The sequence below is a fragment of the Saccoglossus kowalevskii genome, chromosome 6 (genome assembly GCF_978046115.1).
Source record: "Saccoglossus kowalevskii chromosome 6, keSacKowa6.1, whole genome shotgun sequence".
NCBI classification, from domain to species: Eukaryota; Metazoa; Hemichordata; class Enteropneusta; family Harrimaniidae; genus Saccoglossus; species Saccoglossus kowalevskii.
In genome coordinates, this window is record NC_140646.1 from 35,528,142 (window position 1) to 35,556,096 (window position 27,955).

The window sequence follows — 27,955 nt, forward strand, 5'->3', positions numbered from 1 at the left end:
TCCAAATTCCGAATTTTCTAAACTATTTGGAGATGTGTGATACGAAGTGGAAAACTCATTAACATACAATTAGCATATTCATGACCGTCGCTTCAGTAGTCACGCAGGGAAACTCACGCGTTTTGCGCGATTTCACGAGTGCTGCCGACAGTACAAATAAACGGCTGATCTGCACTGGCTCGGAAGATGAATTCTGATTGGCTAAAAAAACAAAAAAACTTGTGGCGTTGAATGCACGTTCATTGTCAGTATTGTTATGCAAATTCAAACTAGCTAATCATTTACAACCTTCCGAGCCAGTGCAGATTAGCCCCAAATAAACAGATGGTTGTTTATTCGTTAATAGGATTGCGAGATAATTTGGAGGATTATAACCCAGGTTAAAATAAAAGAAATTACGTAGTTGCCTGCCGCTCTCTTTCTAAGGTCTATGATTTAACCCATCCAGGGGGAAAATATTTCCTGGAGACTCAAGTTAACACATTAAAATAGCTTATAATATGATTATCAAAAAAATATGTTCATTATAAACTGAAATAATCTGACAAAAATATCTGTCCTGACGTTACACCCATATCTATTTATCTATACAATATTGATAATTCTAGCTTAGCCAGCATTAATTTCTATTATATCCAGCTTGTTGTAAAAAATATAAAGGAAAAAATATGGTATTCTTTAACAGCATCCTCAGTTATATTATACAGGTCCTCTAATAAAACCCAATTTGTTTTATAATAATTGTAAATGGTTGCAGTGTTATTCCATACTAAATAAACATGGTTCTGAATGTCCATATGATTTGTGTGACAGATTAGGCACAAAACTGAGTTGAGATTTGTGTCCACAAAATATAAATACCTGTACATCCACAATTATGAGCAGCTAATTTAAGGGGCCAGTGAAAATTGTATTTTATTTTCATATTTAATGACTGTATATTGTATAGTATAGTGTGGTGTGGTATGGTGTAGTGTAGTGTGGTGTAGTGTAGTGTAGTGTAGTGTAGTGTAGTGTAAAATGCAGAGTTTCATGCTGTACCACTTACAGGTTTTAAGATTCTGTCTTAAATATCACATTCTCCTTAACACGGACAGTAACACTCGACTCGTACAAGCTGAATAGATCAATGTTGTATGAACAAATGATGGGCAGAAAACAGCAAATGTTACAGAAACTGTCCTTTTAATACAAAAAACATGATGTATAATTGGGAAGCAAAAGTATGAATTGACTAAATGAGCTCTGTTACCACATGACATACATACTGATGCAGCAGTCAGCTGGTCTGCTAGTAGTGGTATGATAAATGCAAAAGATGTATACTATCAGGGAATGGCCATTTTGAATCCTTTGTTAAGTTTGATAAAGAGTCAAGATAGTGGTCCCATATAGTAAATATTGGTAAATTAGTTGCATTTACCGGTATTACAAAACAACCTGGAGCCAGTTGACTGCGGTTACAGAGAAGAATTACACCACAGGGCTTTAATATTAGCTGGGTGTTATTTTTTGCTTATTTCGCTAATTGCTACATGTGCTAACGTAAAACCCAGTGAATATTCAAATTTAACAATAAAATGTATTGTTTTTGTCACAAAACAGTGAATTTATAACCTAGTGAATACCGGTATATCAAATCTGCTAAAATTGAACCCAGGGAATATTTCTTCTCCTACAATATTCTGGAAACTGAACTTAAGAAAACATGGCAACATTTCATAACTTTGTGTCAGTTTAAAAGAGTTCAGTAGGATAGCATAGAAAAACAAAAAATGAAAGTATTTTCCTTACATCTTATGGTATTTAATATAACAATTCTTATCCTTGAGAGGATTTGAAAGATCAAGAAATGGTTTTAATTATCAATATAACATTACTAAGATCCAATAGTGTGAATTGAAACTAGCGAGATACCATACCTAGCCCCCTCATCGATTTAAGTCAAATATTCATATGTGGCATAAGTAAATGTATAAAACTGTGTAAAGTCAGACCTCACAGTAACATATGAAATTGAAAAAAAACAAAAGATGAAAAACTTTTATTTCAAATTAACAGTACTTTCAAATGAAACTTTTAGATTCTGACATGACATGACAGGATTTATTCCCGTGTTAGTTGTATCAGGGAAATTCTCTCACAGCATCTACATCATATGTTAGCAGATTACAACCAGTACTTGGAATCATACTACAGCATCACACAGCTCTCCCATTCTGGAAATTGTTTTGGAGAAAATGTTGGAAGAAGATGACCTAATTATAAATTACCATTATTGCATAGTTTGAAATGAATTAAGCATACAACCACTTCAAATTTAATAATTTATTTTTTGATTATCGGTCACAATAATCAAATAATCAACTATTTGTCACCTCAACCAGCATAATATACATGTAAAACAAACCCAACATTATTCAAATAACAATTTGAATTGGCTTTCGTTCAAAAAGTCAGTTATTTGTTTTTTTATATTCACTGAGGTTCTTGATTTTCACAGGTTTGATTGTGAAAATCTGACCATTTGAGTGAGTTTTTTTTTAATTATTGTTAAAATCTGGCCACTTGAGGGCGTTTTTTTCTTCATGTCACATGATAGTGAAAATCTGACCATTTGAGGTTTTTCTTCATGTCACATGATTGTGAAAATCTGACCATTTGAGAGCGTTTTTTCTTCATGATTGTGAAAATCTGACCATTTGAGGGCAGTTTTTCTTAAAACACATGATTGTGATTTAGAAAAATTAGGATAGTATCAATTCACTATTTTTTAGAAATGAACACAAGCAGAACATCCTTGAAATCAATATCATTTTCGTCTTCTTAACGAATTACAAACAGAAATAAATTGTTTTTGTAGGAAGTGTTACAAACACACAATATTATATATTAGCTACATATTGTTCTTAAAAGCACCGATATGCATGGAAATTGACGCATGGTCATCAGGTACCATCCTTTTTGCGAGGAATTGAAAACGTTATCCGTGGATGTCTGTTCACCATTGGATTCTCTAGATAAATCAGCAGCGTACAGTTAATCAGGTCGAAGAGTGCTGGCAAGGGAAAGACAAGAAGTATTTTAAGATTATGTACATAATGCAGTTGCTTTATAATACTTGTTCTCAGGTTGATCTAATATTCAGAACAAAGTAGTCACTCAATGTGACCCATTAAAATTGTAGTCATGGAGACATGTTGTCATGGCAGGAATTGTACCTGCCTGCCAATAGATTGCAGATATTACACAGTCTATTGAATTACTATATCATGACACTGCATGTTTATCTATATGTGGGCGAGGAATATTTTTGAAACTCCAAAGATTGGATCATGATAGTAAGATGTATTGAAACCCTTGGGATCTAAGATGTCAATCAATCCACGTTTGACTTTATTTTGGCGTAAATTTGTCTTTTCAGTTCACTTTGGTGCTAGCAGTGTTGAGTCTGATGATGTGCTCAAATGATGTGCATTGAAATCACCCATAGTAAATATCGGTACTCCCATCATCAGATATCAATTAAGTTATCAGGAAGGAACTCTGGCTACAATGACTGAACTTTTAATTACTAAAGGAAACTTGTGGTGGGTAAAATCAATACTTTACCCCCTTCACCCGTTTGTGATTGTTAATGTTTATGTAACTGGAAATAATAGTCATCCTTGATATCCAGTATTCAAATCAAAATGATATTACGGTAATCCCGGTTAACTGCGCCTTCTGTGTCAAAAATAACTTGTGCTTTCATTTAAATCATAGTTACTGTATGGTTCAGTACAGTATATAGAGCACCCTCATCAACAAAGTATACAAGCTGTTGTTTAAGGACTGCTGCAACTCAATTGGAGATAGTTGGCTCTATGAATCTAATGTCATCAAACTGTAGTTCCATGAAGCAGGGATCAAGAATACAGATACCTGAACTTTTGCTTATCTTTTTATAACTCTGTATTATTGATATTGTGTCATTACCTGCCCTTTTTCAATTGTATAACCGTATAGGCAAAGGTGGTAAAGTGCATTAAGAGATGACATGTTGCTAGGTGATTAGATGCCCAATGTGAGCATCTGTTCTAATCATCCATCTTGTTGTGTAGTTGATGTTTGTGTTCTGAGCATTTTGAGGCAATGGTTACTTTTACATATCACACTATACTACAACAGTTTGTGTTGAAAAAAAAAAAAAATAAACTGACCGGTTGAAATTGTGGAGCATCCATCTTTCCCTGAATATGATTTGTAAATACGAAAATCGGTACCATCTTCATCACCAAGGATATTGAGAACACCTTCTATATCTGTAGGGACTGGTAAATTTGACACCCTCTCAGTGCCAGCCATTGAGCTTTGGTCTGCTTTATGTTTCAACTTGACATGTTTGTACCTGATAAATGATAGTGTTCATATTTTCATAATAGAACAGTATGCCAGGATATCAAGCAAATATTACGTTTGTTGCACCAAATGAGTGAATACAAGGTCATATGTAATGTTAAGACATGTATATATGTATGTATATATATATATATATATATATATATATATATATATATATATATATATATATATATATAGGAAGGTAGTCGATTATTCCAGGTGAGAGTGCTCGATACTAAACGATGAGTTTGTAGAGCAGATTTACATACGTGGACAGAGAAATTAAGACACGACTACATGAGTAAAGTTCACTCTACAGTACTGTTTCGTAAGGTACATGGAGTACCTCACTCATCAGGAGTTAAGACTTTATTAAATAAACCACTGAAACAGACTACGTTATAAGCGCTACAGATTTGCATAACAATGGAGTGTGTTTACGATATGAAAACTAGTTGTTGCATAGCAACGATTTGGCTCTGTGTCTACAGGAAGAAAAAAGCTCATTTCTTTTATTTAAACTACAGTAATGTGGTTGGAAAATTATAATACATTTCTCTCTAATACATAAGTTGCAACGTTTGCTTGAAGTATTGTATGGTGCAGCACGCGATAACACTCTCCATTTGATGTCGTAATCGATGTTATTGTCTTTTAATGACCAAGCATATTTACTGAGCTCTGTTGCGTTTCTCAATGATTGGTTGCAAAGCGATGCAGTGTGGTTTCTGTACCGGGTTTTAAATTCATTTCCTGTTAGTCCCACATATGTTTCACACTTGTTGTTGTCTTGCCGTCTGATATTATTATTATTATTTATTTCAGACAGAGTCCATATAAAGTAAATTACAGAACAAAAAGAGAAAATGAAATAGAGTTACTGTTTATAATAAAAAAAAAACAGACATTAGGTTTATGCTACAAAATCAAAAAATCAAATTATTCCAGTACCACACCAACTGTGAGTTCCAATGTATGTCACTACTATATATTACAGAGACAATGCCATTTGTAGATGTATAAACGCGTTCAGTGAATAAAGATACTAGCTTTCTATTAAGACAAGGGAATGTTTGTACTCTATTAACAACACACATTGTACTGACACTACAATCATGTGGATATCCAAAAAATTTCCTGAAAGCATTGTTATAGGAAACCCTCATGGCATTAAGCGTAGACTTTCGAGAACAACACCATAATTGACAGCAATAAAAACTAGAGCAGTAAGTTTTGAAAAGCAATTGCTTGACCTCAGTGCTACAGTTCACAAATTTTGGCAACAAGAGATTAGCACGAACACAAAACAAACGTCTCTGGTGATCAATGTCAATATTGTCTTTAAGATCGTAGGTAATTTTGTGACCGAGGTAGTTAAACAATTCAACAAATTCTAATTTATGACTACATAGATAAATCGGTGGTATATTACTCAGTTTATGACGACTTGGAAAATACATACACTTTGTTTTCGTAGTGTTATAAATAATATCATGATCGTTAGCATATAGCTCACATGTATGCAAAAGTTTGCGCCTTTGATAGAGGGCGCAATTTACAGTTTTAGCACCAACCTGACAACCACATACATGCTCATTTAATTCACGACCTAACTCATCTACATAAAGGTTGAACTGGGCCGGGGACATAATACCTCCTTGACGAACTCCGTTAGTGACCTCAAAGAAACGTGACAGGTTGTTTCCCCATCTAACACAGTAATGTTGGTGTCAATACCAGTTCACTAACAGCCGAGTAATATATGGGGCGATTTTACGGTGCACAAGTTTTTTTAAATAATGTCCAATGGTTTACTCTATCGAAGGCCTTGGAAGCATCAAGAAAACACACAAACATATTACTTCCCATGGTGTTGTAATGACAAATTATTTCTTTGAGAACAAGAATAGACAAATCAGTTGAGTGTTTCTTCTTAAAACCAAATTGGTTGTCTATAGTTTCAATGTAGGATTCACATCTCACCAGCAGTACGTGCTCCAAGACTTTCGACAACACTGATGTTATTGCTATTGGACGATAATTGTCCGGGCTGGTGACGTCACCGTTCTTGCTCTTAATTATTGGCACTAAAATTACATCTGTCATATGTTGCGGAGTAGTTCCATGAATTAAAATCCCTGTAATACACATGGACAAGTGTACACTCAGTGTAGGGCTGGCGTATTTCAAATGCTCGGCACAGATCCCGTCGATACCGCCCGATTTCTCAGGAGGAAGTTTCTTTATTATGTTGTTAATTTCCGAGCTAAATACATGTATAATATCCTCATCCAGATTATTAAGATGGTCCAGCACTTCAGTTTTATGTTTATCAGACTTAACAGAGTTCAGTATACATTCAAAGTGGTCAGCCCATATATTTACAATATCGGATTCACCTGTCACACTACCAACCGTGGATGGGAGGAATGTGGCATGTTGGGTCGTGATTTCTTTCCAAAAAGAACGTTCATCTTTATTTAGCAGGTGATACGCAAGTTTGTTAGCAATTATTTGTGACTGTGATCTTTTACAATTACGCAGTGCGAGTTTAAACTTCGCCCTCGATGACGTCATCATTTGAAAGATATAACCCTGCCTCGGTTTTCCTGCGGTACGCCACACCGAAAAACAGTCACGGGCCAAGGTGTGAGCATCCTTAACAATATCGTTCCATCCAGGTACTGGTTTAAAACACTTATAGGAGTTCGTATGTCTAAAAGTGATGTTCGTAGCTTTTTTAAGTGAATTTACAATGTCATCATAATACGCATGTATCATAGTATGATGATCTCAATTTTGACAGTTAATATCAGTACATGCCAATGCATCCACGGGAATATTAAGCCTTTGCATACAAAGTTCGCTATTATGGGTATATTGCTGTATTTTATCAGCGGTTATTTTTGACCAGCTAACACGCTTATTTCTATTAATACCATAGTTATTATTAGTTGTGGTTGTAACCATGTTCATAGCCCGACAGGTAATCGACATGGGCATACTATTTTTTTTTTCTTTTTTTTTCTTTCTATTTTTGTTTAGCTTGGTAAACCAAGGCCGATTGTAAACAATTTCCGTCTAAGGGGCATCCAGATTTCTTACGGCAGTTACATAATCTGTTGATCTCGGTACTGGGTGTATTGGTGTTGGCTGCTGTAAGTTGTTGTTTGTTTTGATTGCAGATTATTTGCTTCACGTTATTCGTACAACTGTAGCTCAATTTGATGGTGTTACGGCTGAAAATTTTCCTGAGTTTGTTTCCCTGTTGGAAACATTTATCAACCAGGGTGAGGAATCTTCTCCTGTCGCTGTTAGTGACATTTTTACTGAAGGGAGGGTTAAACCAGAGGATGTTGTTACAAGGTCTGTTTGTTCTTCTTCTTTCCGTGGGGGGTTTGAATTTGAGGTGATAATCATATCCACTTTGATTTAGAGCTGTCTAGTGGGGTGGCGCAGCTAGATCAAAGTGTTTTTCGTCTGATGAATGATATGACAATCGTTTGTGAAGCAAATAATCTGCAATCAAAACAAACAACAACTTACAGCGGCCAACACCAATACACCCAGTACCAAGATCAACAGATTATGTAACTGCCGTAAGAAATCTGAATGCCCCTTAGACGGAAATTGTTTACAATCGGCCTTGGTTTACCAAGCTAATATCAGACGGCAAGACAACAAGTGTGAAACATATATGGGACTAACAGGAAATGAATTTAAAACCCGGTACAGAAAGCACACTGCATCGCTACGCAACCAATCATTGAGAAACGCAACAGAGCTCAGTAAATGCGCTTGGTCATTAAAAGACAATAACATCGATTACGACATCAAATGGAGAGTGTTATCGCGTGCTGCACCATACAATACTTCAAGCAAACGTTGCAACTTATGTATTAGAGAGAAATATATTATAATTTTCCAACCACATTACTGTAGTTTAAATAAAAGAAATGAGCTTTTTTCTTCCTGTAGACACAGAGCCAAATCGTTGCTATGCAACAACTAGTTTTAATATCGTAAACACACTCCATTGTTATGCAAATCAGTAGCGCTTATAACGTAGTCTGTTTCGGTGGTTTATTTAATAAAGTCTTAACTCCTGATGAGTGAGGTACTCCATGTACCTTACGAAACAGTACTGTAGAGTGAACTTTACTCATGTAGTAGTGTCTTAATTTCTCTGTCCACGTATATATATATATATACAGATAGCTTACACATAGGTAAAAATTAACATTTTCAGGACCAGCTGTCTAGGTACTGTTTACATGTGCATATCCAGCTGTCTATGTGCTGTTTACATGTGCATAACCAGCTGTCTATGTGCTGTTTACATGTGCATAACCAGCTGTCTATGTGCTGTTTACATGTGCATAACCAGCTGTCTAGGTATTGTTTACATGTGCATAACCAGCTGTCTAGGTACTGTTTACATGTGCATATCCAGCTGTCTATGTGCTGTTTACATGTGCATAACCAGCTGTCTAGGTACTGTTTACATGTGCATAACCAGCTGTCTAGGTACTGTTTACATGTGCATAACCAGCTGTCTAGGTACTGTTTACATGTGCATAACCAGCTGTGTAGGTGCTGTTTACATGTGCATAACCAGCTGTGTAGGTGCTGTTTACATGTGCATAATCAGCTGTGTAGGTACTGTTTACATGTGCATAGCCAGCTGTCTAGGTATTGTTTACATGTGCATAACCAGCTGTCTAAGTATTGTTTACATGTGCATAAACAGCTGTCTAGGTACTGTTTACATGTGCATATCCAGCTGTCTATGTGCTGTTTACATGTGCATAACCAGCTGTCTAGGTATTGTTTACATGTGCATAACCAGCTGTCTAGGTACTGTTTACATGTGCATAACCAGCTGTCTAAGTACTGTTTACATGTGTATAACCAGCTGTGTAGGTGCTGTTTACATGTGCATAATCAGCTGTGTAGGTGCTGTTTACATGTGCATATCCAGCTGTCTAGGTATTGTTTACATGTGCATAACCAGCTGTCTAGGTATTGTTTACATGTACATAACCAGCTGTCTAGGTGCTGTTTACATGTGCATAACCAGCTGTCAAGGTACTGTTTACATGTGCATAACCAGCTGTTTAGGTACTGTTTACATGTGCATAACCAGCTGTCTAGGTACTGTTTACATGTGCATAACCAGCTGTGTAGGTGCTGTTTACATGTGCATAACCAGCTGTCTAGGTGCTGTTTACATGTGCATAACCAGCTGTCTAGCTACTGTTTACATGTGCATAACCAGCTGTGTAGGTGCTGTTTACATGTGCATATCCAGCTGTCAAGGTACTGTTTACATGTGCATAACCAGCTGTGTAGGTGCTGTTTACATGTACATAACCAGCTGTCTAGGTACTGTTTTACATGTGCATATCCAGCTGTGTAGGTACTGTTTACATGTGCATATCTAGCTGTGTAGGTACTGTTTACATGTGCATATCCAGCTGTCAAGGTACTGTTTACATGTACATAGCCAGCTGTGTAGGTGCTGTTTACATGTACATATCCAGCTGTGTAGGTACTGTTTACATGTGCATATCCAGCTGTCTAGGTGCTGTTTACATGTGCATAACCAGCTGTTTAGGTACTGTTTACATGTGCATAACCAGCTGTCTAGGTACTGTTTACATGTGCATAACCAGCTGTCTAGGTACTGTTTACATGTGCATAACCAGCTGTGTAGGTGCTGTTTACATGTGCATATCCAGCTGTCAAGGTACTGTTTACACGTGCATAACCAGCTGTGTAGGTGCTGTTTACATGTACATAACCAGCTGTCTAGGTACTGTTTTACATGTGCATATCCAGCTGTGTAGGTACTGTTTACATGTGCATATCTAGCTGTGTAGGTACTGTTTACATGTGCATATCCAGCTGTCAAGGTACTGTTTACATGTGCATAACCAGCTGTTTAGGTACTGTTTACATGTGCATAACCAGCTGTTTAGGTACTGTTTACATGTGCATAACCAGCTGTCTAGGTACTGTTTACATGTGCATAACCAGCTGTCTAGGTACTGTTTACATGTGCATAACCAGCTGTTTAGGTACTGTTTACATGTGCATAACCAGCTGTGTAGGTGCTGTTTACATGTGCATAACCAGCTGTCTAGGTACTGTTTACATGTGCATAACCAGCTGTCTAGGTACTGTTTACATGTGCATAACCAGCTGTGTAAGTAATATTTACATGTACATAATCAATTGTCTAGGTACTGTTTACATGTGCATAACCAGCTCTCTAGGTACTGTTTACATGTGCATAACCAGCTGTCTAGGTACTGTTTACATGTGCATAACCAGCTGTCTAGGTGCTGTTTACATGTGCATATCCAGCTGTCTAGGTGCTGTTTACATGTGCATAGCCATGTGTCTAGGTACTGTTTACATGTGCATAACCAGCTCTCTAGGTACTGTTTACATGTGCATAACCAGCTGTCTAGGTACTGTTTACATGTGCATAACCAGCTGTCTAGGTGCTGTTTACATGTGCATATCCAGCTGTCTAGGTGCTGTTTACATGTGCATAGCCATGTGTCTAGGTACTGTTTACATGTGCATAACCAACTGTCTAGGTACTGTTTACATGTGCATAACCTGCTGTCTAGGTACTGTTTACATGTGCACAGCCAGCAGTCTAGGTGCTGTTCACATGTGCATAACCAGCTGTCTAGGTGCTGTTCACATGTGCATAACCAGCTGTGTAGGTGCTGTTTACATGTGCATAACCAGCTGTGTAGGTGCTGTTTACATGTGCATAACCAGCTGTGTAGGTGCTGTTTACATGTGCATAACCAGCTGTCTAGGTACTGTTTACATGTGCATAACCAGCTGTCTAGGTACTGTTTACATGTGCATAACCAGCTGTGTAAGTAATATTTACATGTACATAACCAATTGTCTAGGTACTGTTTACATGTGCATAACCAGCTCTCTAGGTACTGTTTACATGTGCATAACCAGCTGTCTAGGTACTGTTTACATGTGCATAACCAGCTGTCTAGGTGCTGTTTACATGTGCATATCCAGCTGTCTAGGTGCTGTTTACATGTGCATAGCCATGTGTCTAGGTACTGTTTACATGTGCATAACCAGCTCTCTAGGTACTGTTTACATGTGCATAACCAGCTGTCTAGGTACTGTTTACATGTGCATAACCAGCTGTCTAGGTGCTGTTTACATGTGCATATCCAGCTGTCTAGGTGCTGTTTACATGTGCATAGCCATGTGTCTAGGTACTGTTTACATGTGCATAACCAACTGTCTAGGTACTGTTTACATGTGCATAACCAGCTGTCTAGGTGCTGTTTACATGTGCATAGCCATGTGTCTAGGTACTGTTTACATGTGCATAGCCATGTGTCTAGGTATTGTTTACATGTACATAACCAGCTGTCTAGGTACTGTTTACATGTGCATAACCAGCTGTCTAGGCACTGTTTACATGTGCATAACCAGCTGTCTAGGTGTTGTTTACATGTGCATATCCAGCTGTCTAGGTGCTGTTTACATGTGCATAGCCATGTGTCTAGGTACTGTTTACATGTGCATAACCAACTGTCTAGGTACTGTTTACATGTGCATAACCAGCTGTCTAGGTGCTGTTTACATGTGCATAGCCATGTGTCTAGGTACTGTTTACATGTGCATAGCCATGTGTCTAGGTACTGTTTACATGTGCATAACCAGCTGTCTAGGTACTGTTTACATGTGCATAACCAGCTGTCTAGGTACTGTTTACATGTGCATAACCAGCTGTGTAGGTGCTGTTTACATGTGCATAACCAGCTGTGTAGGTGCTGTTTACATGTGCATAACCAGCTGTGTAGGTGCTGTTTACATGTGCATAACCAGCTGTGTAGGTGCTGTTTACATGTGCATAACCAGCTGTCTAGGTACTGTTTACATGTGCATAACCAGCTGTCTAGGTACTGTTTACATGTGCATAACCAGCTGTGTAAGTAATATTTACATGTACATAACCAATTGTCTAGGTACTGTTTACATGTGCATAACCAGCTCTCTAGGTACTGTTTACATGTGCATAACCAGCTGTCTAGGTACTGTTTACATGTGCATAACCAGCTGTCTAGGTGCTGTTTACATGTGCATATCCAGCTGTCTAGGTGCTGTTTACATGTGCATAGCCATGTGTCTAGGTACTGTTTACATGTGCATAACCAGCTCTCTAGGTACTGTTTACATGTGCATAACCAGCTGTCTAGGTACTGTTTACATGTGCATAACCAGCTGTCTAGGTGCTGTTTACATGTGCATATCCAGCTGTCTAGGTGCTGTTTAAATGTGCATAGCCATGTGTCTAGGTACTGTTTACATGTGCATAACCAACTGTCTAGGTACAGTTTACATGTGCATAACCAGCTGTCTAGGTGCTGTTTACATGTGCATAGCCATGTGTCTAGGTACTGTTTACATGTGCATAGCCATGTGTCTAGGTACTGTTTACATGTACATAACCAGCTGTCTAGGTACTGTTTACATGTGCATAACCAGCTGTCTAGGCACTGTTTACATGTGCATAACCAGCTGTCTAGGTGTTGTTTACATGTGCATATCCAGCTGTCTAGGTGCTGTTTACATGTGCATAGCCATGTGTCTAGGTACTGTTTACATGTGCATAACCAACTGTCTAGGTACTGTTTACATGTGCATAACCAGCTGTCTAGGTGCTGTTTACATGTGCATAGCCATGTGTCTAGGTACTGTTTACATGTGCATAGCCATGTGTCTAGGTACTGTTTACATGTGCATAACCAGCTGTCTAGGTACTGTTTACATGTGCATAACCAGCTGTCTAGGTACTGTTTACATGTGTATAACCAGCTGTCTAGGTACTGTTTACATGTGCATAACCAGCTGTCTAGGTGCTGTTTACATGTGCATATCCAGCTGTCTAGGTGCTGTTTACATGTGCATAGCCATGTGTCTAGGTACTGTTTACATGTGCATAACCAACTGTCTAGGTACTGTTTACATGTGCATAACCAGCTGTCTAGGTGCTGTTTACATGTGCATAGCCATGTGTCTAGGTACTGTTTACATGTGCATAGCCATGTGTCTAGGTACTGTTTACATGTACATAACCAGCTGTCTAGGTACTGTTTACATGTGCATAACCAGCTGTCTAGGCACTGTTTACATGTGCATAACCAGCTGTCTAGGTGTTGTTTACATGTGCATATCCAGCTGTCTAGGTGCTGTTTACATGTGCATAGCCATGTGTCTAGGTACTGTTTACATGTGCATAACCAACTGTCTAGGTACTGTTTACATGTGCATAACCAGCTGTCTAGGTGCTGTTTACATGTGCATAGCCATGTGTCTAGGTACTGTTTACATGTGCATAGCCATGTGTCTAGGTACTGTTTACATGTGCATAACCAGCTGTCTAGGTACTGTTTACATGTGCATAACCAGCTGTCTAGGTACTGTTTACATGTGCATAACCAGCTGTCTAGGTACTGTTTACATGTGCATAACCAGCTGTCTAGGTGCTGTTTACATGTGCATATCCAGCTGTCTAGGTGCTGTTTACATGTGCATAGCCATGTGTCTAGGTACTGTTTACATGTGCATAACCAACTGTCTAGGTACTGTTTACATGTGCATAACCAGCTGTCTAGGTGCTGTTTACATGTGCATAGCCATGTGTCTAGGTACTGTTTACATGTGCATAGCCATGTGTCTAGGTACTGTTTACATGTACATAGCCATGTGTCTATACTTGTGCATATAGCTTGTAATTGACTTGGTGCCACACAAATGATTTTAGCGGAGTATTATATTAACAAATTTTTAAAAACATTACAAACATTAACAAACTGATAAAATTCATTAAAACTATTGGTAGAACAATACTTACATATTAAGGTGATAATAAAAGTAGTTTTCCCTAATGTTGCTGCGGTCTACCTTATGTATATTGCAATCACATACATGATTATCCTGTTTTGGTGCAATTTCAACGTTGACAATTCGGGGTAATTTGCTGACATCATTTGAATTTGTTGTTCCTATGTTTACACTGAAATAAATATCATATGAAATTGAGGTTATTACGAGAATACCTCAAAGTATGCACAAAGGCAGTACAGTGGGAGTATCGACCGGTGTGCAATGAAGGTTGATGCATGGCGTACAGTTTGAGTGCATACTTTGAGGTATTCTCGTAATAACCTTATTTGTATACATCTTTTCCTTCCAAGGATACATCATGGGAATGCCAAAATCCAAAATGTTTAGAACAGAATCAGCAAACTTCTTTGTGTTGAATCCGGTCAAACTCTGGTGGCAGCCAAGTTTGTTTTTATTAATAGAGGACACTTACACACCTAATCATTCCATAATTGGAATTCACATTCTCTGATATGGTAGAATGAAAATATCTTGGAACATACCGGTACCGGCACACGGTAACTTATGGTGTTGACAGATGTATAATAATATATTATATTGCCCATCCCAAAACTTATTGAGGTACACTATTCGTTTGCAATATTAGGCAGGGAATAACTATAGTTATAGATGAGGTTTAATGGATTATAAATGGTCGTACCTGATACCAGATGCGGCGTTACTCTCAGTGAGTAAATCGATAGCTTCCTGCATTGTCTGTGAAGATAATAATTTCCTTGCCACAAAGTGTACAGCTATTAGAGACAAATATAATGAACATATCATCATCTTGAGTATGATTAGTATTCAGAGAACAATAGAATATTGTTTTCATACACAAAAAACTCATTACTTCATCCTTGCTAACTACTGTAATTTTCACTGAATCAGCCCTTCAGTGGCAATAGTGAAAATTTTACAGTGCGTAATGATTGTGCTTAAATTGGTTAATTATTATGCAAATTACCTAATTAATATGTACAGATTATATGACGGCAATAGCTTATTTGCAATATTTCTAAAAAAAAAAATTAAGATCTCAAGTTAACAAGTTTGTAATGTTCACAATATCACTGAAAACACGTCTATACAGTTTGACGTGACGTGTCCTGAATCTCATAACTATGCTAGTTGCAGGGTCTTATTTTTTGGTTTACAAATTGCCCTGCATTAATTTCTTTTATACTAATGTTTTTGTCTATGTATTAAGTCATCATCCCTCCCAAAGGACAAGCAGTAACTCATGTATATTTTGACCAGTTCACTCCATATACACACAAGCGATATATTGTTGAAAATTTTGAAATTTAGCAGGGAATAAGCTGCTAATGGGTCTTCATGAGCTCAAAAGAAAAACAAAATAAAAGCCAACATGATATAATTACTGTAGTACTGCAACACAATTGAACAATCAAAGCACATGATGAAAGAGCGCCCCCAGTAGGCAACTAATTCATTTTGAATCAAAATAATACGCATACATAAGTGGGATTTTCGTACCTGTCTTGTGGTAGAAATGGTTGATGTGTTGGAGGTGCGTGTTTTGATGTGTGTACATATGTAAATTATTACCATGCCTTTATAAAGTACATAACAAAGCACCTCAAAAGAAGTTACGTCAAAAGAATTGCATGACTAAAGAAAACTTTAATGACTTTATATAATGTATAATAATTATATAATGTTCAAAGGTCTATGGTATGCGAAGCACAAAAAGGGAGTCTTTGCAGTTAGTTTGTCTGTATGTGTGTATGTGTGTATGTGTGTATGTGTGTGTGTATGTGTGTCCGTCTGTTCCACTGATATCTCAAGAACCATACATCAGTTTTTGATGAAACTTGGTGCATAGATGCTCTGGACCAATGCGCAGATTTGATTAGGTTTTGGTAAAAATCCATGCATATTAATTACCTAATTTGCATGATAATTAGCTGATTTTTGGCTGTTTCATGACTGTTCCACTGATATCTAAAGAACCACTCATTGGATTTTGATGAAACTTGGCACACAGATGCTCCAAACTAAAGTGCAGATTTGATTAGTTTTGGGTAAAAATCTGTGCAATATTAATTACCTAATTTGCATAATGATTAATCAATTTTTGGCTTTTCCACTGATATCTCAAGTACTAATCATCACATTTCAATAAAACTTGGTACATAGATGTCATAGGACACTGCACAAACCTGAAAGTTTTTAGGGTAATATCAGTAGATATTAATTACCTAATTAGCATAATTAATTAATTTTCAGCTTTTGATATTTCAAGTAGTAATTGTCACATTTCAATGAAACTTGGTACATAGATGTCATAGGACACTGCACAGACCTGATAGTTTTTAGGGTAATATGAGTACATATTAATTACCTAATTTGCATAATTAATTAATTTTCAGCTTTTGATATTTCAAGTACTAATCATCACATTTCAATGACACTTGGTACATAGATGTCATAGGACACTGCACAGACCTGATAGTTTTTAGGGTAATACGAGTACATATTAATTACCTAATTAGTATAATTAATTATATTTCAGCTTTTGATATTTCAAGTAGTAATCATCACATTTCAATGAAATTTGGTACATAGACATCATAGGACACTGCACAGACCTGATAGTTTTAGGCTAATATCAGTATATATTAATTAGCTAATTTGCATAATTAATTAATTTTCAGCTTTTGATATTTCAAGTAGTAATCATCACATTTCAATGACACTTGGTACATAGATGTCATAGAACACTGCACAAACCTGATAGTTTTTAGGGTAATATGAGTACATATTAATTATCTAATTTGCATAATTAATTAATTTTCAGCTTTTGATATATCAAGTAGTAATCATCATATTTCAATGAGACTTGCTACATAGATCTTCTAGGATTATGCAGAGACCTAATTAGTTTTAATTGGATATTAATTACCTAATTTGCATAATGTTCCACTGATATATAAAGAACCACAAATTGGATTTTAATGAAACTTTTAAAGAGAACTATGCAGAAACCCAATTAGTTTTTGGTAAATATTTATGCTTATTAATCTCCTAATTAACTAAATTAATTAACACTGATATCTCAATTACTGATCATCACATTTGAATAAAATTTGGTACATAAATGCTCTAGGACAATAGACAGGCCTGATTAATTTGGGGTTAAAATTTGTTCATATTAATTCTCTAATTAGCATAATAATTCATAATTTTTTTGTTCTGTTCTGTTCATATTAGTTACCTGATGTACATAATTAGTTTTCAGCTTTTCTATCAATATCTCATGTACAAGTAATTTTGAATTAATTTTTAATGTGTCTTTAATACTCTCAGCACACGGGAGTTCTTTCTAAGCTTTCTTTGATCATGTTTGTATCATGTTACCTTAGATACTATATTATTAGAAATCTTGCATTGAAGCAATATAATTTACCATTTCTGTATTACCTGCATTAATTCCAAAAACACATATGTATCTGGGATAAACTAAACGTCACCGACATTGACACAATAGAGATTGCAGACGTCACATTTGAACGTTTTCCATGGTTTACATCGAACACAATCTTTTGCATTGAATTAAATGTCATGTATAAACATGTCATGTTCACTACGGGTCACACACAGAATATTAGGATACATAAAAGACATTGTGTGTTTATATACAATTCATATATAATTGACACTTTTAAATCAGATTTTGTTATAAATCTATTGAACTTAACATACGTGATGTGACTCCTGTCAGTACGTTCTGAGGGAAGACGGCAGTGGCTGAGAATGCCAAACCATGCGAGTTAAAACCATAGCACAGTCCAGGTATCATACCTAGGTACGTATATGCAGTGAAATTTTCATTACGCCAAGGCTTATCAGGTTCGCTGATTTCTGCCTCCAGTATGTAAGCATGTTCCTTCATTACTGTGGGGGCATCTTCATTACGTCCAATCAGCACCTAATAAACATGTGTAGAGTAATTATTTATGGTAATGTGTTATTCAAACTATTCTTCAATTAATTAATTCATCATGAGTAAATAATTTTTCTTCATGATGGCTGAATTATTTGAAAAAATTTTAATTAATTTTTAAAGTGAGTTTTATATACATTGAAAAAAAAATGCGTTTCATACAACATTACTAACTTGATACTGGTAAGCATTAACATGTTGAATGTCAAAATGGTTTCCGCCAAAATTTTGGGTCAAAATTTTGCAAATTTTTATGTATTTTTCATCAAGTTTTTAATTTATTTTGGATCAAATGAACATAAAATTAAAGAAAAACATTATGTAGGTTTATTTGTCATAGGAAACAAAGTTGACTTTCAGTTGATCTTCAAAGGGTCAAGGGTCATATTTTAATGTATTATAGATGTCAATGGAGGCCAAAGTGCATGGAAACAATAAAACAGAAAAACGCAGGTAAAATTTATCAGTTAACCCTCTGTAAGAAAACACTAAAATGAACTCATCAAAACATAAAAACATCAAATACATTATTTTATATTTGGTCAATGTATTTAAAGACATAGAAAGAGAGCTCATACTGCAAAACATCCACCTGTTAAGTGAGCTAAAATGTTGTCCCCCATAATCAAAACCTGTTACACCAGTACAGTACATTACATTACTTTGCTTAAATATTATCATTTTGTTCTCTATATTTTCTCATTGTTTGATTTTGAAACTTTGATAGCACCCGGACAAACTTATTTAATGTCACTGTTCTCCAAAGACACTATTCTATGCTATACAACAAACATTTAGAATTATTCCAACAGGAAACATGTGATCACAGCAATCCAATATTATCCATTAATTAACAATTTACCTGCCGTGCCCCAGACTCTTCTTCGTAATTCACTAATATATTCATACAGCCTAGAATTGCAGGACCACCCTGCCCTAGCAACATTAACTCATGGCTTATGTGAAGAAGAAACACCTGTTGATAGAATACAGAAAATAAAGCAACTGAATATTAAAATTCGAGGAATGAATATAATAGTCACTATAAACTTATGTTTTATCAAGAAAAGCATATGGGGTTTTTCAACCAGGCTAATACCACCAATAATACAGCAGCTACACTTTCAACATAATAATAATGATAAATTGCTTTTATAAATTATAGTTTTGAAGTTAGTGTCAGTACAGGTCAGATAAAATAAACCTTATCGTTGATGACTTTAATGCTACCATTTCGCCACAATTTGGATTCAAAATATAGCACATTTTTATGTATTTTTCTATGAATATGTAATGAAGACGGGGTACCTGTTTGAATGGTACATCAGTGGCATCGGACATTCCTTGCATTTCTTGTACATACTGAGGAAACACTGTCTTTGCTGCTTTAAGATAGTCCTCGTAAATCTCAGAACCTTTCTCAGTTTCAGAGAATGGTAAGAGTATTTCTTGTACCAAGGTCAGGTCAGCAAAGAAGTTGGAGATCCTCTCACGAAAAATAACGCCCTGCAAATAAATTATTAAATAATTCTTTGTTTTTATCAATACCTGCTCAGATTGAGACTTGTGTGCATTTGCATTTGGTGCATACTTTCTACACATGTACAATGAAAATGCAATATTGGATTCAATCAAAGATGGATGACTGGCAGCCATTTTTTTAAGCAAAATTTGTAGCAGATACAGGTGTCGGTGAGAAAATTTCACTTATTCTTGTCAGGTCCTAAGAAACCTCAGGTTATTTTGAGAAATTTCATCCACTCCACTCACTCAATTTTAAACCTGACATCATTAGCTGATCAATGAAAACATAAAAACTCTTATTAAAGTTTTACCAAAAATACTTGCTACAATTTCTGAGGAGAGTAACATAAAATATTTAATCCTTTGAGTGTCATAATTTTGTATTTTTCTAAAAAATTTTTGATAATTTTGAAATCAATAATTTCTCTTGGCTACAGTTCTTGATCAACATTTTTGAACAAATATGAAAAAAAAAAAATGTTGTGAAAAGTGATGAAAGTTGACTATGGTTTCAAATGCCTTTATGACTAAGATTCAAACCAGATGGAGAAGCAGAAGAGAACATGATGATAGAACTAGAAGCAGTAACCTAAAAAAAGAAGATGCCAGATGAGATCTTCCCTGCATATACATACAAGTCTGATCAAATCATTGGTTTTATTTCATACATGACATGTTCACATTTGAATCGTCAACTTACAATTTGATATCCCACTTCGTAAAATGTTCCAGTGACGTGGACGACTTTTGGCATAATGAAGGGGCATGATGGGGTTGCCATGGATATACTATCCAGTTCTTCCATATATACTGAACGTGTCTGCAAGAGAGATACACGTCAGAAAGGGTTCATTATATATGATCTAAATATAGGCTTGACATTTAACTTGGCAGTACAAAAGTCAAAGACCACAGTCACAATGTAAATAATATAAATTATTTGGATATTTCATATTGTTATTAATTTTTAACTTTTTTTTAAATTGAATTGAATGTATGCAAACAAAAAAGCCATGTACAAGCTGTTAGATTGCAAAATGTGCTCTCTAATAAAACAGATTCTGTAGAGATATTGAGTCAAAATCCCAAAAACTCAATTTAGGTCAGCTTGCGACTGCTGATTGTATAGAGAACTTCTGAAGACACAAACTGAACTGCTGTGCCACACACCTAATTTTCTCATGAAATGGAAATTTCTTTTGACCAATTCACAAATTCTATACATATATTAGAATGTTTTTCAAGATTATTATATATCAAAGTGTATATTTGGTGTGACAGGAAAGAATTGTAACTAGTTCTGTCACAAAAAACTGTGTGTGTGTGTGTGTGTGTGTGTGCGTGTGGGTGGTGCATATCAGCTTAAAGGACACATTGAATGCAAAAATGATCACCCCCGTAAAATCTGTATTAAAAACCGCAACCCTAATAGAGTTACACCTATTCTTTCTGAACAATTGAGAATAAAAATTCATAATTTTTCGTATTTATGAATGCTCTAATAGAAGCTGTATCCCCTCTGTTGTATTGTATCGTTTTACTAGAAACCACAGCTCCTAGCTAATGCAGATTTTACAGAAATAGTTTTGTTTGCCATATTCACACATGAAAAGGTACAGCAACATAAGGTATGCGGCGTCAAGATAAAGATCTATTAAATATTTAAGAGCTGAATCACGGCAACCGCTGACAATATACATGATTACCCCACTCACAGAAAATATTTTAGTTCGGTCTTTGCACTTTTTATTTATAACATAGTTATCATAGGGTGAGGAGAATACTGTGACAATAATAAGGAAGTGATTTTAGGAATAATGAAAATGGATCAGTATCAATACAACAGGATGTAGAAAGAGGACAAGTACAAAGAACAAGAAAGTAGATATAAAGATATATAATAACTAGATACATTGTAACATTTTATCTTCATTATCATTACAATAAATTCGCCTACTTACTTTTTTTTAGTTATTCATTATTAACTTCATTACATTTTAAACACCAAATTAGAAATGTAAAATTTTCTACACGGTTGTAATAAAGCTGTTACCTATCTATCTTATATCATCATCACAACAGTGCTGTATTCATTATTTGTTTGACTTTCATTAATATATATTCAGCAGACATATCATCAGGATTGTCAAACCACGCATCCACAGTCTCATCATTTCAATTCATAACATGGAACTGCCATAGTGTTTACAGTAAGTTTTATGGTTGAATTCATATGGTGGTGTCAATTCTATGTACAGATTGATGTGAATTAAGAGATAAAAGTCACCTTTCAGAGTCAAATTGTAAGAGAGAAGCTTTTGGTGTCTTCAAACATTTCCATCAGTTGTCTCTGTACATGTGAACTTTGCCCTGCCACATGACCATAGGTCATGGGTCATGTGACTAAATGATGTTGTAAATTGGCTACAACCACCACCTTTAATAAATGTGTTGTGAAAACAACAATCGCTTCGATTCTATTTTAGTTTAACAAATTTATTGTAATTATTACACCAATCCTTTCACATATTTTAATCCACAGTTGAGAATCTATGAATGTGTCTTGTTATTTAGATCAAGATATTGTGCATGTGATATTTCAAAAAATAAACACACATTTATGTTACAAGGGACCCTTACAGCATATGTCACGATTACAAGATCCTAATGAAAATAGTATTGTCACAACCATAGTACGTGGTAAAGCATGTGAAAGAAATCAAACAAGGACAAGTGTGGATGATGAAGACTTTATTTAACCCAAACTGCAGTACTTTGCTGTTATTTAAGTTTTTGTGTACTCATTTGTTTGTCCTAATCAAATGTACTAATGAATAATTAATTAAATAATGTAATGCTTAGTGACGTAATTGAAACAAACTCTATTTAAATATCTGTTACCATAGTTACAATGTAAATTGGTACAACATGGCAAAGTCTACGATAGCATAGTCCTAGACTTGTACACTTATCAGCAACACAAGTGTTATGAGATCTTACATTAAATAAAGCACATGGCTAGATACCCTAGATACACCATTTAATTATTGACATACTGCCCTGCTAACATAAACCTCTTGCAGGTGGAGCAAAAAGCTGTGATCTACAATGAGGGCATGTTTGGTCACTGTGTGTGTGCATGGAAGGTACTAAGGGATGGTGTGTGCATGTGTGTGTCTGTGCATGTGTGTTTGTGGTTTCAACGTTATGAATTCATTCATTTAACTTTATACCTACTAGGTGATGACAGACCTACCAAATCACAACTGTCACTATTTTCATAATTTATATTATTATTTAATCAAATTTAATTTGAATTTATATTAATATTAATATAATTGTACAATACCTACCCCCTTTACTAAATCTAAGCTTCACAATTGTGTCTATGTTAAGTCACAGGATACTAGTATTCTAGTTTTATTTAATTAAAACAGAATTTTATGTTGAATAGCATTGTAATAAAATCTAATTAAAACGCAGCCCTATATAGAGTTGTGTTTTAATCCAAACATAATACAACTATATCAAAAGTTAATCCAATGTGTGTTATTACAAAGATGGCATGTACGTGTGTGTGTACAAGTGTCAATTGTGTGTGGTGGGAGAAGATAAACACATGTAGAGTGTTATAAAGTTATAGCACGTACAAGGTGTATAAAAAAAAGAAACGTGTAACAAACCCATTGCTTTAAATTTTTTTTTTAAATATTTATAAATTTCCCAATTCAAACTGAAATGAGAGGTTTCTATTCACCAACATAACATACCAATGGAAGGTCATCAAATAACGTCAATGTCACTGATGAACTGGTTGGATTCAACTACCATTGAATTTTATAAATATTCATAAACGTATATACCTTGTCACATTTCGTTAATAAAAGTACAAGAAATGTTGTTAGGCTTCATAGAAAATCCAGAATCATAAATACAGGGGGTGCAGCAAGAAACTGGAACAGCATAAAATTGTGAATTAACATACGCTTCTATATCACAAGACTTGTAGTTATCCTAATTGTGGGTCTCACTTTAGTAGCTATCGTATTATTAGTATACGAGATATGGCTTTTATACAGGGCAGACAAGTTCCCTTTTGTATATTGTATACATGTAGTGGGTCACTGAACAAAAAGGTTGTGACATTTAGACGTTCTCATTAAGTATCTAAGCAGTTAATCCTTTGACTGTTATTATTACCTGCACAACACTAAAAATAAACAAATAAATAAAATTGAGGTACCGATACGTAACAAAACCTATGCAGATTTAGTTAATATCATTGATATCATCTCACCAGTACTGTAAGTTGTGGATTTAACAGAAAATGAATCAGACTAATCTATTTACACAGCTCAGTGTTAATAAACAACAAAAAACAAATAACATATGAGTTACGCCTAAGAACCAGACATGTTTTTATGAGTGCAACATTGTGCTAGCACTCACAGGACAACTGTAGATCACTTCAAATGTAATAATTTTAATTGTTGAACAGAATACCATTATCAGTGATGTTAGGGAAACTGTTGGCTTTGTTGTTGTTTATGGTTTATGGTATAACACATGTTTTATGAGCACATTTCCGTAATGAAAATAATAACAAGCATCCTGTCGGCTGAGATAGCTTCGCTGTTAGCAATGCACATTTCAATAAAAGAACTGAAGATATCATTAGAAAATGAACAATATGTATAGTATCAAAGCAATCGGACTTGATGTTTTCAACAAGAATTCGAAAATATAACTTTTTACCAAAAATGACAAAAATATTCACTTAAATTAGAGAATTGAAGATATCATCACAAAATGGAGAAGTCTGAGAGAGGTCCACATGTAGTACCTATATGTATAGTATCAAAGCAAGCGGACTTGCGGTTTTCAACAAAAAGTCGAAAGTATAACCTTTTACCAAAAATTACAAAAATATTCACTTAAATTAGAGAATTGAAGATATCATTTATACACTATTTATTGTCATAAATACTACACACAGTCACTGCTGTGATATTCATGGTCACATGCATCCACTTTGGCACGACATAATAGACCTGTAAGTTCGAGAAAATGCGTTTTTACCGGAGCTGTTTACTACAGCGTGACAAGCAAGGAAATAATCCCTATTGTTTAGGGGCGTATTTATAGTATACCTGGGCCTTTAAGGCCTTGCAGTTAACTCTGAGCAGACATTTACAGAATTTATTATGAAATAAGTCCAAGATTTAGCCACTGCCAAGCACGGCAATGCCAGAACACGGGCTTAAATCAGACATGCATGAACCAATTTTATTTAAACAGGTATTTTTTCATGTACATTAAAGCACAGTAATTAAAGGGGGATTTTGGGGCATTTATGGTAAAAAAACAACTTTTCTTTCAAAAACTTCTATAAAGGTGTACCATCTTGCAACTCTGAAACACTTAGATCAATTATCACAAAATTCGCTATAAAAGTCTATTACTAAAACGTACAGATGCACATACGTTAATTTTGTTTTTGAATCTGTCCATTTTAAGTATAGTTTACAGTTCAAAAACAAGCTAAAATGTGTGCCATGTCAGTTTTTTATGAAATTCACTACAGAGGTGTATCACTAAAATACACAGATGCATATCAGTTTTCATTTTAATTTGTGCATGTTAAGTGTGGTTTTACATCAAAAAATGTCATTTTTGCCCTATTTTAAGAACTTAAAATGACATACATGTAATGTGACCCAAAATAGCTTTGTTTCTAAAATTTTCCTGAGATTTCATTTTATAAAGCTTGGAAGCAAAGTCTTTTTTGAAGTCAATTAAGAAGGCATGGATAAATCTCTAGAAATCATCACAGGTACATTGAATTGCTAGATAAAATAAATCGTGTAGAATATTTCTGGCAACATTCCCTCCATCTCCTTGAATATTTATGAATTATAAGACTTCATTTGAAAACATTTCATTGTTATTATGTTGTCTTATAATAAACCTCTTGTTTCAGTTTGAATTATGATATTTATAAAGATGAAAGGAATACCTTTGTTACCCTGCGAGTTATTATTATACATCTGACATCGTAACGCCATAAGTTACAGCGTGCCGTAATTTTGCGGTATTTTATGGGGTATTTTCACCCTACCATATTAGAAAATGCGAATTCCAAATATGGAATAGAGAATGATTACACGCGTAAGCATCCTCTAATAATAAAAACAAACACACAAATAAGTTCTCTGATTCTGTTCTAAACATTTTGAATTTTGGCATTCCCATGGTGTATCTTTGGAAGGAAAAGATGTATAATAATAATAATACGGTTATTACGAGATTACCTCAAAGTATGCTCTCAGACAGTACACCTGCTGTACTGTCTTCGTGCATACTTTGAGGTATCCTCGTAATAACCTCATGTTATTAATAACGGTAATCCAAGTAATTATGTTGGTAATTTGATCTTGTACCACCAGGCTACAGCATATAACCACATGATTTCTGGAATGAGACAGCTGTGGTAGACAAACAGACATGGTATGAACAAATACATGCATGTAATTCCTGGGATGTGATTCATTATTAAAGTCAGTAAAATTTAGCTCCACTATAAATGATTACCCAGGTGACACACCTGGGACTCTATATACATGGATATCTGACAAAAATAAACAAATGTTTACTTGGTGTGGCTGTGTAGTGGTTAAGAATATTATAGTCGCAATCAAGACAAGTCCAGTAATAACACTTTCAACTCGGAAAAAAATCGGTAAATGAAATAAAACAATACACAAATGAGGAGACTTTTGACAGTGCCTATAGTTTCGAAATTGACTTAGGTAGTAGAAAACCACACATAGAACAAAAATGGACTTTGCAAAAAAATAATTTTCACTTCATCCTAGATGTATTATATACAGCAAAAAAACCTTATTTGAATGTGATAACAAAACAAACCAGAAAGAGGAAAGACAAAATAACTTTACAACAATATGCATTGGTCAAATATTTAAAAAATACAATATACAAAATTAAATAAATTAAAAAAAAAGGGTTTTAAAGAGGGTCTGTAATAGTTATTTTTTGTTTAATAGTTACACATACTGTCTTGTTTGTTTTGTCTGTGCAATTCATGTTTTGTCTTTACAGTACAATACCCTCAGTCATTGTAGAGTAATGGCTGTGTCATGGTTAAGAACACATCATTATACTAGTAGTCACAACACAGACAAGTCTAGTAATAATAGTTTCAACCCCAAATTCGGTTTTGATTTCCAATTAAGTCATCGCATTACACGCACATTTCAAAACGGTTTAGTAACCCTGATTTCACCATAAGGTCTATATCATTATCACATTCTTTGTATTGTAATCCGAGGTCTAGTCATGTACACATACCATAAATGATCGTTGTTAACTACGTCGCCAATTATTAAAGAGAAGCCGTACATGAATAAGCAGTTGAAATCCCACACGCGAAATAACAATAACCATGATCTGTAATTGGGAGCTTTGCCCTACTTGTAGTATTAACATTGACATACGCGAATGCGATAGCTCTCTAAAAATAGTGTATAGTTGAGTTGTTTTTCTTGGTGAGATTAATACTAGATTATCATTATTTGGGAATCGGATTACGGAACTTGCATCGTCTATCCCGCTATTTAATTATCAGTTATCTGTCAGTATATATTGTATGTTGGTTGAGTGCGCTGCATGGTAAACGTATCATGCCAATAGCAGTACACAACCTTTAGCCTTTCGATGTTAGTTTCGCTCTTGTAAAGGGACTTACCTCGTAACACGGCTGCTGGGAGGAAATTGAGTTTGCAGTCCCCCGGTGAACAAATGCCGCAGTGTACGGTCACTGTGTCGATTTAAACCTGCAAGCGCGTGATACCCCGCATACCGGTGGAGATCACTTAATCAATACGTGCCCCATAGGGAACGCAATCAAGCCAAAATGCGCCTACAAATGTGTTCTATAGCGTTGACGGCACAAGCGAGAATAACAACACAAAACCTGACAGAGCTGTCGTGTTCCGAATATGTGAAGAACTATAACAAATTAATCAGTTGTAGGGTTGGAAATACTCCAATATATACGTGTAAGTCTGCTCTGTAAACCCGTTAACCTTTAATCTGACCGTGACAGATATC

General features: G+C 35.3%; 1 protein-coding gene across 1 annotated transcript; it reads right to left on the reverse strand.

The window, feature by feature from the left end:
• Positions 1-1,168: 1,168 nt before the first annotated feature.
• Positions 1,169-27,932, reverse strand: LOC102801806 (beta-alanyl-dopamine/carcinine hydrolase-like). The gene is made up of 9 exons (XM_006812223.3): positions 27,591-27,932; positions 20,526-20,645; positions 19,610-19,807; positions 19,164-19,277; positions 18,061-18,286; positions 14,993-15,086; positions 14,300-14,461; positions 4,203-4,390; positions 1,169-3,058 (listed from the first exon to the last, which is right to left on the reverse strand). The coding sequence occupies exons 2-9, from the start codon at positions 20,628-20,630 to the stop codon at positions 2,949-2,951; spliced, it is 1,197 nt and encodes a 398-aa protein (XP_006812286.2). The 5' UTR covers positions 20,631-20,645; positions 27,591-27,932; the 3' UTR covers positions 1,169-2,948.
• Positions 27,933-27,955: the final 23 nt, after the last annotated feature.